Source organism: Fukomys damarensis, unplaced genomic scaffold (assembly GCF_012274545.1).
Source record: "Fukomys damarensis isolate Sample0158 unplaced genomic scaffold, DMR_v1.0_HiC HiC_scaffold_20, whole genome shotgun sequence".
NCBI classification, from domain to species: Eukaryota; Metazoa; Chordata; class Mammalia; order Rodentia; family Bathyergidae; genus Fukomys; species Fukomys damarensis.
This window is the reverse complement of record NW_022900932.1, coordinates 2,386,625-2,401,568: the sequence shown is the minus strand read 5'-3', so window position 1 is coordinate 2,401,568 and position 14,944 is coordinate 2,386,625. Positions and strand designations below refer to the sequence as shown.

General features: G+C 58.0%; 1 protein-coding gene across 1 annotated transcript in view; it reads right to left on the bottom strand.

Annotated features, from left to right (window-relative positions):
• Itpr3 (inositol 1,4,5-trisphosphate receptor type 3) overlaps positions 1-14,944 on the bottom strand; it is an 82,953-nt gene that overhangs the window by 25,741 nt on the left and 42,268 nt on the right. Inside the window, 15 exon segments of the mRNA XM_033766386.1 lie at positions 8-167; positions 370-542; positions 1,097-1,258; positions 2,335-2,476; positions 2,940-3,100; positions 3,243-3,342; positions 4,597-4,739; positions 4,858-4,908; positions 5,547-5,642; positions 5,766-5,912; positions 7,295-7,378; positions 7,487-7,585; positions 7,924-8,082; positions 8,469-8,555; positions 9,535-9,656. Of these exon segments, the coding sequence (XP_033622277.1) occupies positions 8-167; positions 370-542; positions 1,097-1,258; positions 2,335-2,476; positions 2,940-3,100; positions 3,243-3,342; positions 4,597-4,739; positions 4,858-4,908; positions 5,547-5,642; positions 5,766-5,912; positions 7,295-7,378; positions 7,487-7,585; positions 7,924-8,082; positions 8,469-8,555; positions 9,535-9,656 (1,886 nt within the window).

The window sequence follows — 14,944 nt, the reverse complement described above, 5'->3', positions numbered from 1 at the left end:
CCGGGCACCAGCCCTCAGGCCTGAGCGGGCGCGGCTGCGGTGCTCACTCGGTCTGGATGAGGATGTCGCTGTTCTTGGGGTCCAGCACACACTTGCAGATGAGCTCCTGGGTGACCGGGATGGCGACGTGGTTTGACACACACAGGTCCGAGAGGTAGTCCAGGAACCTGGGGCGGCGGCGGCAGGGCAGAGGGCTCAGGACCGGGCAGGACCAGAGACTGCCCCTGGCCCTCCCCAGGCCGGTGACCTTCACCAGGGAAGTCCTGCTGCCGGACTGGGTCAAACCCAGAAAGGTCCCCAAGGGGCTGTCTCAACGCCCACGGCAGCGGGTGGGGGAAGGTGGCTGTGGGGCCGGGACGGCGGGCGCACCTGGGCTCCCGGTTCTTGCGCACAAGGCTCGCGAAGGTCTCCACCTCGGTCTTGGTGATGTGCTTCTCCAGCAGCTTGCGGTTGTTGTGCAGCAGGGCGGTGATGGTATCCTCAGCCAGGATATCGTAGCCGATCTGCGACTGCATCATCCCGAACTGCTTGGCAATGTGCTCCTGGGGGCACAGGACACAGGGCTCCAGCCAGGTGCACGCCTGTGATCCCCGCACTGGGAGGCCGAGGCAGGAGGGTCACTGTGAGTTTGAGGCCAGCCCAGGCTACACAGCGAGACCCTGGCTCAACAAAACAAGACACAGGGGCCCAAGATGGGGACGCGGCACTGGCAGGGAACCCACACCCTAGAAAGGTGGAGGTGAGGGCCGGGGAGCAGCAGCCAGCAGGACGGCGGCTTTAGGCGATCTCGCTCCTGGTCCTTCCTGTGAAGCCTCAGAGGCAGGGATGCTGCACGGTGCATGGGCCCAGTGCAAAATGAGGCAGTAGAAATTCAAATATAAGAACTTCAAAGCCAACACGGTGACTTAGTGAGACTGTCTCCAAATAAAAAATAAAAGGGGCTCCATGAAGATTCAATCCCCAGGACAGCAAAAGAGTAAAAACAAAAGAAGAATCTGAAGATGGCCAGGCCCAAGGTGGGGCGTTGGTGAGCGGCACACTTGTAGCCAGCCCTCGGCCAGGTGCCCTGAGCGCGTGCCTGGGCCGGCGGGCCCACCTGGTTCTTGCGGTAGTCCTCCTGCGAGTGCCGCAGCACGCGGTAGCAGAGGCGGAACATGTGCTGGTAGGGGGCGTTCTTCTGGTCCGACAGCTCCTCCAGCCGCACCAGGGGGCCCTCGCCCCCCTTGTCTCGGAAAGGGGCCTTCAAGATGCCGAAGATCTGGGGACAGAATGAGGGGTCTCCTGTAGCCGCCCGCATCACCCCGGGGTCTCTCAGCCACCAGGTCTCAGCGGGGCCCACACCTGCAGGCTCACCGCACTCCCAGCTCCTGGCCAGGACCCCACCCTCCTCACCAAGAGGAGAATGAGCGCAGTACAGAAATTTTACAAGTTGGGTTGATCAGAATGAAAATCTGCTCTTAACAGAAATGAAAGACAGAGCAGCCAAATGGAATGAAAAGCCTTAGCTGGCTGCTGGTTAAATCGATATCAGCATTCAAGAGACACTCAGAGAACAGGGGACGCTGGACAGGGCGGTGTTAGTGCTCACTTTCTCGGGTGTGGTAGGGAGGAGAAGCCCTTCTGTAATGTGTGGATGAGAGGGGGCTGAAAACTAAAAGTGAGCTCAGGAGGGAAGTATACCACAGTCACTGATCCATTCTTTTAATACTTCTCAGTATTTCAAAATTCTCATATAAAGGATTTAGAAATAAAAAAATTATTTAAGTACAAGCCAGGCATACTATATGCCTATAATCCTAGCACTCTGAGAGGCTGAGGCAGGAGGGTGGCAAGTTCAAACCCAGACTGGACAACTTAGTGACTTAGACCTTGTCTTAAAAAACAGGAAAAAAAAAAAAAAAGACTGGGGATGCAGCTCAATTGGAAGGCCCTGGGTTCAATCCCTAGTATTACAAAAATGTAAAAAATATATAAAGTGGGCTAGGGATTTAGCTCAGTGGTTCTGCCGCCTGCCTCGCAAGGCCCAAGGTCACAAGTTCGACTCTTATAGAGTATAATTTTTAAGCACAGGCTTTGGACCCATCATCGTGAGTTCAAATCCAGACCCTGCAGCTTCCCAGCTGTGCTCAGGGTCGCTGCAGCCTCCACGGCCCACGGGCGCCCTTCCTTCTCCCTCCTTGCACGGTGCAGGATGCAGCCCAGGCCTCACACCCCAGGAGTCTGCTCACCCTGAGCCACAGCCCAGCCTGGGTCTCGAGTTTTGCCGGGGACGGAGAGCCCCGCAGGCCCTGCGGGCCACCATCCCTGCCGCTCCCTCCGTGCAGCCCGGGGAACCTGCTTGAGGATGTTCTGCTCCCTCATCAGCTTCTGCCGCTCCCGGTTGGGCTTGGCGACCATGATATCCAGAACGTTCTGCCCGTTGTTGGGGACATCGCTGACAAAGAACACCAGGTCCTCCAGCAGCTGGATGACGAACCTGGCGTGGGGACAGCAGTGTCGGGATAACGTGCTGAGCCCAGGGCTCCTACAGCATGGCGTCAGAATGTCACTCACCATCCTGCTGCCAAGCACAGAGCCCATGGTGGGCCCTCAGTTCCTGACCTGTTGTACCCCCAGCCACTCTCAAGACAACTGCACTCCCCTCCACCCTGGATTCCAGAGTCCCTGAGGCAGGAAGCCTGCAAAGGGCTCTCTGCATTGTGTCCTGACTGCCACTTCCCAGCTGTGTGCCCTGGGGAAGTCTCTTGACCCCTCTGAGCCTCCGTCCTGGCAATGGCTCCATCAGTGTTCTGGGAGGATGTGAGCAGGACAGGATCCCAACTCTGGGAGGTAGGCCAGGGGGCCCGCCTGTCATGCCCGCCTCAGCCCCACTGCCCAGCTTCTGCTCTGTGACCCCACGAGGGCGAGATCTCTGGAGTCCTCCTTGGCCCTGCACCCACTTGCGGTCGTTCTGGCTGATGAAGCCCTCGTTGAGTTTCTCCACAGCGCTGGCCAGCATGGAGCTGGCATCATTGGCAAAGTCCAGGTCGCGGATCTCGGACACGGGCACGGACACGATGGCAAAGGCCTCCTTGTCCTCCTTGGTGGGGCAGGTGCCCAGCTACAAGCGCAGGAGTCAGCAAAGTACGGGAGACAGCCTCCCCCACCGGCCTCGCCCCTGCCCGTCAGGCCCCGCCCAACCTCAAGTACCGCCAGGCCCCGCCCCCTGCACCACCAGGTCCCGCCCCGCCCAGCAGCCGCACCATGAGGCGGATGGGTCGCTCCTCATCCACGTCGATGGGCACGTTGGTGCTCTGGATCCACGTGTTGGTGCACAGATGCCGGAGCCGCACGTAGGAGTTCCTGCAGGCGGGCAGGTGCTCAGCCTCCCCACACCACTAACAGCCCTGGGGCAGGGCCACCAGCACCACCCCGGAAGCCTGCAGCCAGGCAACGAGCAAGTCCGGGCCCATCCCTAAACCCAGGGTCAAAAATCGCACACACAACCACACAACGAGGCTGCTGGGACAGTTCATGCCATTTAATGTAGGAAGGCATGCGGGTCACAGAAATCCTAGTCTCTGATTATGAAACACAAGATCATCTTTTTTTCTTTTTGCCATACTGGGGGTTAAACCCAGGCCTTTGAGTTAAGCTACACCTCTAGCCCTTTCTATTTATTTATTCATTTATTCTTAATCTTGATACAAAATCTCACTAAGTTGCAAACTTGCCCAGACTGGGCTTGAACTTTTGATCATCCTGCCTCAGCCTCCCCAAAGTGCTGGGATTTCAGGCCTACTCCACCACGCCCAAGTACAAAATCATCCTTCTGAGACGAAAAACCACCTGAATCTCAAATTGCATCTGGCCGTAAGACTTTGGGTGAGGGACTGTGGGTCTGCATGGTCTCAGTTCTCCCTCCCTGCAGCCCTGTCCTGGGTGGGCCGGACACTCCCACTTTACGGATGAGAAGACAGACACAGAGTCCCAGTCGCTGACTGAGGTCACGCAGCTGGACTGGACTGGTGCACCCAGGGCCTTCAGGTCCAGGGGCCCTGGCTCCCCGGCCACCACTGGCCACTGGACAAACCACCAGGCAGCCTGTGCTTGGTCACCCAGTGTGGCAGGGCAGGCGCTGACCCGGGGGGGCACTACCACTGAGCTACATCACCAGAACGTTACTTTTCTTTTTTTTTTTTTTTTTTTTTTGTTTTTTTTTATACTGTTTTTTTTTTTGTTTTGTTTTGTTTTTGGTACTGGGATCAAACTCCAGTCCTTGTGCCTGTGAGGCAGGTGCTGGAACCACTGAGCTAAATCCCCGGCCCCCCTTCTTTTTAATACTGTTTTTGGTGGGGTTTTTTTAATACTGTTTTTGGGGGGTTTTTTTAGAACATTACTTATCTATTTTGAGACAGGGGCTAAGTTGCCCAGGCTGGGCTGGAACCTGGGACAACAGGAGGCTTTTTAAAAGGTAATGAGGAGCACAGGACAGCACGGGGCTGTGCAGAAGCCAGGCCTGGGCACAGCCGGGCACACAATGGCAGCCAGCTGCCTGCAGAGCTGAACTGACCCCAGAGGCCAGAGGTCCTCTGGGCAGGGGCCAGGAGCACCCACCGTGGCACGAGGGAGTCGGTCTTCTGCAGGGTGGTGGGGTCCAGCTCAAACAGAGAAGCGATGTCACTGCCATGGGGCACGGCCACCAGGCGGTACTTGATCTTCTCCCCAGCGTTCCGGCGACCCCCACGGCCCTGGGCCCCCTGGGTGAGGACCACAGATCAGGCAGCAGCCCCTCCTTCCCTGGGTCTTCCCCCTCCAACTCATACCCCCAGGACCCGCCGCCTCACCCTGTCCCCCCAGGAGACCCGAGGTCCTCACCGCGCCTGCCGCCTTGGGGTCCGGAGCATCACCTTTGTAGCTGGGGTTTTCCTGCCAGGACACAAGGGGGGCTACTGGACACCAGGGTCACCCTAGGAGGGACACGGGCCTCTACCTTCCTGGGGGCCCACCCGCTCCCAAGCCCATGTCACTCACAGAGAGTCACACCTGGAGCCCCTTCACAGCCCCTCTCCATGGACCACCACGCACACACACTAGTGCCCGGTACACACTGCACGTGGTCGGCTGGGGCATTGTTTTTTTGTGGGGTTTTTGGTAGGACTGAGGATTGAGCCCGAGGGTACCCTACCATGGACCTACATCCCCAGCCCCCTTTATTTTATTTTTTACATTTTGAGGCAGGGCCTCACTAAGTTGCCAAGAATGGGCTCAAACTTGCAATCCTCCTGCCTCAGCCTCCCCAAGTGCCAAAGACAGGTGGCATGTATCGCCATGCCCACCTAGACTGGCACTTCTGCCTAGAAGCATTGCCGGCCCACGGTAGCGCATGGCAGTCTGGGCTCACTGACGGCCACACGTGTCTGTTCTGACAGCTGCCAAACATGAGCAAGACCGTGGCCACAACGGGACCCCAGGCTCAGGTGCCCGCGTGTGCCCGTGTGCAGGGCTGTGCAAACTCTCCTGGCATGTGGCCTGACCTCCCAGGATGCCCTCTGCCTCCCGCTCACCTCTGCAGCCAGGTAGTTGCCCGTGGCCAGGTGTTTGAAGCGGTACAGGCCGTTCCAGTGGCCAGCGCCTCCACGGCAGGGGTCATGGTGGACCACCTGGGGCACAGGCGGGAGAGGGGGTGTCAGGTGGGGCGGAGCACGGCCCGAGGTGCTGGGTGCTGATGCTCCTGGGGCGCCTGGCGGTCATACCCCACCCTCCAGGGCCAGGCCGGCTCTGACCTCCACCTCCCAGAGGGCGTTGGAGCTGGTGGCCGAGGTGGCTGACTGGCGCAGCGTGGTGCGCAGGAACACCTGCAGCTTGCCCTTGTACTCATCGCACGTCAGGAACTTCTCCTGCTCCGCGTGGAACAGCCGCACCACGTCTCCCTGTGGCAGAGTGGGCTCAGGACAGACTCGAGGCTTCCCGGGGTACAGGCAGGCCAGTAGGGCCTCTGGTTTTTGTTTTGTTGTTGTTGTGAGACAGGGTTTCGCTACTTAGCCCAGGCTGGCCTAGAACTCGGGGAAATCCTCCTGCCTCAGCCTCTTGACTGCTGGGATCACAGACATGCGCCACCACGCCTGGCTAGCAGGGCCCCTCCTGCTTCTCCCAGGGCAGGCACACAAGGAGATGCTGTGCCCCAACCAGAGCCTGGGGCAGTGCAGCCAGGCACTGCACACAGCCCTCGTCCCAGACCTGAACCCAGACAGTTCCCCAGGCCTTCACACGTTCAAACCTACCCTCCCCACTGTAGCTCCAGGACCCTGCCTCACTTCTGAGGGCCGCCTCCTCGCTATCCTCAGGCCACACCGCCCCCTCCCAGGGCCCTTTCTGGACATTTCTTTGGCTCCCTGGAGCCACAGAGCAGTGGCTGCTTCATCACCTCAACCTGGTCACCAGGGCCAGGTCTGGATCCCGGCCCCACCTTCCCATGCTGTGTGGACCTCTGGTGACTCCCAGAACCCTGAGCCTCCGCTGCCTCTTCTGTAGGTGGGGCTGTCCAAGGTCTCCCAGAAGCACCTCCCTTCCCACGGGCCAGCACCCCACGGGCACTTTGCCGTCCTCACCCACCAACGCTGGGTCCCCGGCAGTGCATGATCACCCCGCTCATGGTGGGGACCCAGCACAGAAAACGGAGGGAGCCGCCAAGTCACATGACTGGTGGCAGAGGGGACAAGAGTCCTGCCCGGGTTCTGGGACCCACGCCTTCACCTCTCAGCCACACTTCGCCCCAGGACACAGGGCTGCCGCTCCCAAAGTGCCCTCCACTAACAGTGTCTGCCTCCCTGCTTGAACACGGCCCCAGACACTGTCATCCGGGAACTCTGTGGGGTGGACACGGATGCCCACACAGACCAGGTGCTCAGGACGTCAGTGCGGGGTAGCCACTCGGGGTGGCGCGGGGTGAGGCCCAGTGCTGCCCCTGCCCAGCGTGTGCTGTGAGGCTCCTTGGACGGGGTGAGCCGGCCTCTGGCTAGGGTGTGGAACAGCTGGTGCTCAGAGGATCTGGGCCACCCCAAGGTGGAGGGTGGGGACCCCATTCCAAGAGGGGAAACCACGGCTAGCCAGGGAAGAGACAGGATGAGAGAGGGCTGTGGCCAGAGACCAGGACAGTGCCATCTGCCAGGACACAAGGGTGCCCTTTGGGGGGCAGAGGGAGCCCTGAGGGCTCTGAGCCAAGGCACAGGGAAGGGTTGTCCGTACGGAGGAGGTAGGGAGAGGGCAAGGCCATGGGAGGGATGGCCAGCAGACAGGGTCCTCTCCTCCTTACCCCCTTCAACACCTCCTCCAGGTGGTCCCGGAACTGCATGAACAGGTTTATCTTCCAGCTGGTGTTGCAGTTCACCGAGTTGACCTGCAGGGGGCATCGTGCATGAGGCTGTGCCGCTGCGTGGAGGGACCCCAGCTGGGTGGGGCCCGGACCGCGGAATCAGGGATGGCGGGCACAACCCCGGCTCCTCACCTCCTTGCAGCCCGCGTTGTCACTGAGCTCATAGCTGCTGGCGTGCAGAGGCTGCCCCGCGTTGACGGGGTTCAGGATCACCTTGTCCCCCACAACCACCTTTGGGGACAGGAGAGCAGGGTGAGGGTGAAGGCACGGCACGACCTGTCCCCTCCAAGGCCCTCTGGAGTCAGTGCGCCTTCCTCTTTTTGTATTTGCAGTACTGGGGACCGAACCCAGGGCCTCGCAGGTCCCAGGTGGTGCCTTCCACTGAGCTACATCCGCAGCCTTTTTTAGGTTATCTTGAGGCAGGGTCTCCCACATTGCCCAAACTGTGCTCAGTATCAGCCGCCCGTCTGGCCAGGATCTCAGGCATGGGCCACCGTGCCTGGGCTCAGTCTGCCCGTCCAGGACACAAGCTCATCCAGACCTCCCTCCACCCCGGCCGGCCCGCGCACGTTGTCCCCGTTGCTCCGCAGCTTCCAGAAGGGCTGGATGAAGAGCCAGGAGCCCTCGTTGCCCGTGGCGTCCAGCGTCACCCGCATGGCGTTTTTCTCCAGCAGCGCAGGGAGCCTCTTGTTCACCGTCAGGTACTTGTTGCTCTTCATGTGCAGGAGCTGGGGAGCGGGAGAAGGTCACCAGGGCCCAGCCCGGGGAGGGACACTGAGGACCGGGGCGCGTGCGTAGTCAGATACGCTGCGGCAGACGCCCGCGTCCGCTCAGGAAGCCCCACCAGCTCGAGCATGCTGTCCCTGGCCACTGGGACGGGAAAACCGAGCCACAAGACGGTGACTTGCTCGGTTCATACCACCAAGGACAGGCAGAGCTGAGATTTGGAAACCAAGCACCAAGCACTCCCACTGGCACAGTGGCTCGGGCCACACACTGCACCAGAGCCACAGTCCCAGGGCGGCCGGGCCACCCACTGGGGACGGGCTCTCGCGCATGCGCACACAGGCCCTGACCCGCCAGGCCCCCGGGCAGGGCGGGGCCACCACCGCACCTGGATCACGCTGCCGTACTTCACCACGTCCCCGTGCACCTTCTTGTTCTCCGTGTCGTTCTGCTTCCGCTCCATCTGGGCTGCGTGCTGGACACACGGGGGTGGGGGGTCGGAAGCGGCTCCCGGCGGAGCATCCCCACCCCTACGCATGCCAGGACCCCACAACTCCGCTCCCCACGACAGGCGTCGACAGCCACCTAAGGACAGGCGCCGCCTCCTCTCAGACCGGCACCTAAGAGCAGCGCCATTACTGGGTCTCTGACCCCGCTTTATAGCCCAGGTCACAGCCACCGTGCAGGAACCTGGGGTGCAGGGGCGGGAACAGGGAAGCCAGATCTGAGTGGGGTTGAGGACGAGGCCCAGAGGGGGTCTGGAGGCTGTTGACCCCACCAGAGCCTCTTGGGCTCTGCCATCCACCGGTTGGAGCCGCAGGACCAGCAGCTAGGCGCTGCCCACAGGCCGGGAACAAACCCAGGCTGAGCACCGTGACACCACGCAGGCGTCAGAGGAACCGAGGTGAGGCAGCCTGGGCCCTTGCCCTACTGCAGACTGACAGAATGACCCTGCACAGGGCCCCTCTGAGAGGCTCCAGCTCTAAACAGTTTGGCTATCGAACTGGGTTCTCAAGAGCCACTGCTAAGTCCATGCACAGCTGTACCCGCTGTTCGCTGCCCTGTGGTGTCCACATTCCACTAAGTAATCTGTCTTGGGACAGGACTGGGAGGAAAGAAAGGGCACTTTCTAGCTGCCACCACAGAGTTTATGCCTGGGTAACCAGGAGGGCACTTTGCTCCCCACCTCCCCTCACTCAGGACAGTCTGTAGCACTGGGCTTTGTTACTTTTTGTTTTGTTTCGTTTTCTGAGGCGGTCTCGCTATGTAGTTCAGGTGGCCTCGAACTCATAGCCTCCTCCTGCCTCAGCCGCTGAGTGCTGGGATTACAGGCTCGCATGGTCAAGCCAGCTGCTCTGGGGTTCTGAAGACCGCTTGGCTCACCCACGAGCCCCACTGGCTCCGACAGGTGCACACGCACACACACACACGCTCGCACACACGCGTGCACGCACCTGCAGCTTCTGCAGCAGCACCACATCTGCAATCTTCTCCTTCTCCTGCTTGCTCTGCTTGGCCTTCCAGTACTGCTTCTGGGCGGAGTAGCGGTTCATGGGGCGCACCTTGAAGAGGCAGTCTGCGGGGCGGCTCGGGTCAGCAGGAGCGCCCAGCCTGCAGCACACCGCAGCCCAAGGCCGAGAGTGCAGGCCCACCTCCCGGGTCTTGCTGGGCGGACAGCGGAGTCCCAGGTCCGGCTCTGAGGTGGCCGGCACCCCTGCCCCACCGGGTGAGCGGGGCTCCCTGAGACCACACCCTGGCTTGTGCCTGCCTCCACTACCCCAGACTCTTGGGAGGGAATTCACCCCTCAGCTCCTCAGCCACCAAAATCCACAAACACATTCACTTTTGCCTCATTTCAGCAAGGAGACCAGACACTATCACTTCCTGAAGCCCCAACTCCAGAAAGGCGGCCGTTTCCCTAAGTATCGGATGGGGATGCGAATTCCAGCCACGGTGTGCAGGAGGTGGGTTCAGGGCACTGCACTGTGAGCGCTGAGCGCTGAGCTTCCGGCCCCCAGGGGCCACAGCAGAACCTGGTTTCTCACCCAGTGCCCATGGGGGGGAACCAGAGGAGCTGAGGGTCAGAAGAAGACCCCTGGGGCGCAGCGAAACGGCAGCTGCACGGCTCGGCCAGGGCCCCCGCCCGGCACGGGGTGCCCCTTCCCAGCACGTGCTGGAGGGAATTTGTGTTTGTTTCTGCTGAACCCTCGAGACGCAGCTGGGATCCTCCTGTCCCCCTGTACCCCTCACTGCCCTCTCAGAATCTGGTCGCCAACAGAGAGGCAGGGAACGGGCCACGGCAGCAGGGTTTGGGGAATCAGAGATGGGGGAACATTTTAGCTGCCCCGACAGCAGACACAGCTGGTACTTAATGGGCAGGAGGGGCTGGACCCTGCACTACAAAGACTCCTGTGCACCCCGACTCCTGCCCCAGCCCCGCAGGCGGCTCCCGTGGGCGCAGCTCTGGCCCCAGAGATTCCCAGAAGCACAGATGCTGCTCACTCAGCTCCCACAAGCCCTGCCCAGCCCAGGAAGCCAGGGCCGACAGCAGAGGGAACACTGTCCCTGCTGGGCAGGGGGAGGTACAGTGACATCACAGGCATGGTGCATGGCCCGGACCCAGGGCCAGGGCCAAGCCTCCAGCCACCGCATCGGGCCTTCCAGTTGTACCCAACTGCTTCTTTCGTTTATTTACTTTTTGGTCAGTGCTGGGGAGGAAACCCAGGGCCCAACACCAGGCAGACGTCTACCCCTGAGCTGCACTCCAGTCCCTCAACATCGACTTCTACAGGGCTGGTTTCTTCCTAAAAACTGCTTTCCTTCACATCACCCAGCCTGTCCTCTGTGTGTGACATCGAGGGTGTCAGGCCAGCCCCTCATCTGTCACCGCTCCACTGCATGACCTGGACAGCTCAGGTTCCTGGGGCAGGCGCGACCCGGGACGGAGGGCAGCAGCCCCTGACCACGAAGCAGCACACATGTGCACTTTCGGAACCGGAACCTGAACCAGAACCACACCCCCACTGTGGCTGGCACGGGGGGGGGCCTGCTGGGGAGCACATCTGGGAACAGGTGCCCCACCTCAGGGTTGGCTGAGCTGGAACTGGAGGCGGAGGAGAAGCCTGGAGCCAGAGGAGGCCAGAGAGGCCAACAGCCCTGACCCTTGGCCCTTAGAGACCCACACAGCCACACCCTGCACCCCTAATCCAGGCTGGGGAGAAGGGGCAGAGATCTCCATGCCATGAAACAGCACGCGGACTCCTCACCCACATCACAGTGGGCTCTGGGGCTGACAGAAATCATGGTCACCTGTTCTGACCCAAATGGACAGCCAAAGCAACCCAATTTGCTAAATGTGTATTACGTTAACACCTCTTAACTCACGAGACAGCGAGGAACTCCCTGGTGAGCAGAAGCATCAAAAGGGAAACAAAGCACCCGGGGACACCCAGTGACCGTCACCCCAGGGTCCCTGCCAATTCCAGAAAACACCCACTTTAATTTGCAGGCCGCACCAGGTGGGAGGGCCAGGGTCGGACAGCGCCTGACTGGAGGGAGATGTCCACTCCCAGGCACAGCTCAAGAAACCTAAAAACTTGGGCCGGGGCTTTAGCTCAGTGGTTCCACAACCGCCTGTCTCACAAGCGCAGGGACCCGAGTTCCATCCTGGGTACCAAAAAATAAAATTAAATTAAAATTGGTAAATCAAAAAGTACTGGAAGCCCGATGTGGCAGCGCACGCCTGTAATCCCAGCACTCAGGAGGCTGAGGCAGGAGGATCGCTGTGAGTTTAAAGCCAGCCTGGACTACATAGGGAAAGTTTGTCTCAAAAAAGAAGAAAGCAGTGCAGTAAGGGTGGGAGTAAGGGAGTCCACCTCACTGGTTATGCCTAACGCAGGCTGTAAGTAGTGCAGCCGTAAAGAGTTAATCCTGCATTTGGCTTGTTTATAGAAGTACATCCAGCCACAGCCTACGTGCCAAGGTCAGAGTGACTCTTACCCAAATTCCATTCCCAGAATTAAAATCTTTACTGAAGAGACAAGGTTGTTTGTTAACCACAAAACTTGTATCTTGTCTTTGTTCCTAACACAAGAAATGTTTTGTCTCTTCTTTTACAAGCCTTGCCTGCGTCAGAAACATATTCCTAGCGACTACCTGTAGCCCCTTCACATAACCCCTCTACCCCAACTTAACAACAATTGTGTCACCAATAAATATCGACAGTTCTGGCTGTTCCAGGCCTCTGCTCACCCAAGCACTGGTCATCCCAGCTCCCCGTCTCTGACTTTAACTCTGCCTCTCTTTCTTCTTGCATGCATCGTAACACTGAGCAGGAGACTGGGGTCCGCTGCAGGGGTCTCCTTGGCAGCTAGCAGAGGAAACAAGCAAGGGGGTCACTTTGTCTAGGCAAATGGGAGTGATCAAAGATGGGAACCAGCCCAAGTGTCCACCTGCATAGCCACAGGGGAGAGACTGACCCACACCACTGTGCAACGAGATTCGGGACACAGCTCAGCCACGCCAGCCAGGCACAGAAGCACAGGTTCTGCACATCTCCTCTTATTCAAGGTTCCCAACATGGCCAGGTTCACAGAAACAAAGTACAGCAGTGGTGACTGTCAGAGGCAAAGGGACAGAAGCGGATGTCCAGTGAGTGCAGAGCTTCAGTTTTACAAAAAGGTCAGGGGCCAGTTGTGGGCACATGCCTAAAATCCCAGCACTCTAGGAGGCGGAAGCTGGAGGATCGTGAGTGGACCACTTAGTAAGAGACTTGGTCTCAAAGTGCAAAACAAGAAGAGCCAGGGATATAGCTCTGTGCAAAGGTCTCAGGTTCAATTCTCAGTATTAAAAAGGAGAAAAGTTCAGTGGGTTGTTGATGGTGACAGCCCCCAAGAAATTGCAAAACAAGAAGAGCCAGGGATATAGCTCTGTGCAAAGGTCTCAGGTTCAATTCTCAGTATTAAAAAGGAGAAAAGTTCAGTGGGTTGTTGATGGTGACAGCTTCCCAAAGAAAAGTGCTCAGGGCCACTGAACTGCACACCTGTGAGTAAATAAGAAGGTAAGCTTGAAGTTATGTTGCAGATTTTTATCATGATTAAAAATAATTAATTTTTGCCTGGCGTGGTGGCACACACCTGTAATCCCAGCACTCGGGAGGCTGAGGCATGAGGATCGATGTGAGTTAGAGACCATCCTGAGCTACACAGTGAGTTCCACATCAGTGTCAACTACATAGGGAGACCCTGTCTCAAAAAAAAAAAAAAAGCAAAAGAATACAGAAAGGTCTCCTAGCAGAGGGGAGCACGGCTCAGTGGTATGCACCTACCCAGCATGCTCTGGGCCCTGGATTCCATCACATGGACCTCCCAGTAGGATGGGTTGGCAGTTAGATGACAAAACAAGTGCGACAGAACATACAGAGTGAGTGAGACGCTGTCTATATCAAGGCTGCACAAAGACAACCAAGGAAAACCAGCCAACGGCAAAAGCCCCAAGAAGTAAACGACCACAAAAGCCACACCCCCGAGTGCACCCTCAGGAACTCGGTCCTGCCGCAGTCCAGCCCACTGGATGCTGTCACAAGTCCTCTGAACTGACTGGCACACCCCTTCCAGAGACTGCAGAAGTGGCCCCGGACTTCACAACAGATCGGGGCCTCTACTGGTACTCTGCAGGGGACAGGCAGTGCCTATCTGGTTGGCCTGTTGTTTTTCGTTTTGTTTTGTTTGTTGGAGACAGGTCTCACTAGGTAGTCCAGGCTGGCCTTGAATTTAGGGCAATCCTCCTGCCTCTGCCTCCCAAGTGCTGGGATTACAGGCGTGCACCACCACACCCTGCTGCTTGGCCTTTTGGAGACACCAACCTGTGTGCTATTCCTGCAGAGCATGAGTTATGCCACAAGACATCCTGATAGCTCACCGCACACGCAGAGAACGTGTGTAGGAATGTCCTTGTAGAAGCTAGCTTTGGTGGCTCACATTCATAATCCCAGCTACTCGGGAGGCTAAGGCAGGAAGATGGCGAACTGGGGACCAGCCTGGGCAACCAGAGAAGTTCTAAAGTTAGGGGTTTTTTTCCCCTTGGGTGCCAAAAGGTACCTAATCATACGATCACAAGTGAAAAAAGGCGAACAGAAATAATGTATTGCCAGTTTTTACATTTTCGTTCACTGTGTGGAATATTCTGTTGTGTTTCATTTTGTTTTGTTTAGACAGGCTTTTACTAACTTGGCCAGAGTGACCTCAAATCTGCAGTCCTCCTGCCTCAGCCTCCCAAGTGGCTAGGCTTACAGGTGAACACCAAGGGGCCGTGAATAGACTTTTAATACAAATTCAGAGATGTGCAAACATTTAATGTAAATCAAAATGTTTCACTGAGCAAATTCAGCAGTTCAACTTTATAACCATTAGAATAAAACCCGCTCAATTTTTCTGGACAATGTCAGCATTTGGAGTTTGTTTTTTTAAAGAACAAGGAGATTTCTTCCTGATCGAAGTTGAGGGGTATTTACAGCATTTCTAGCCCACAGGAGATTCCACACAGTCACAATCCTTTTCCAACTAGCTCGACCTACATGCAGACACACGTTTTTATTGCTGTCTGTCTTCTGTGCTTTTCCTGTAAGTTCGCTAATAAAATAAACTTCAATCCCCAACGCTGCAAAAAAATGACATAATTCAAACTAAAAACCCACCATGAGACGCTGTTTCGCACCTAGCAGGTCGGAACAAGCTTCGAGTGTGGCAAATACACTCATGGGGGCATCCAGGTGGAGCAAGGGGTGCTGCGCCCTCCGTGGGGGGCTGCAGGCGCCGGGACGGTGGGGGAGGCGCCGGGCTCGAGCAGCTGGGAGGAGCCGCGTCC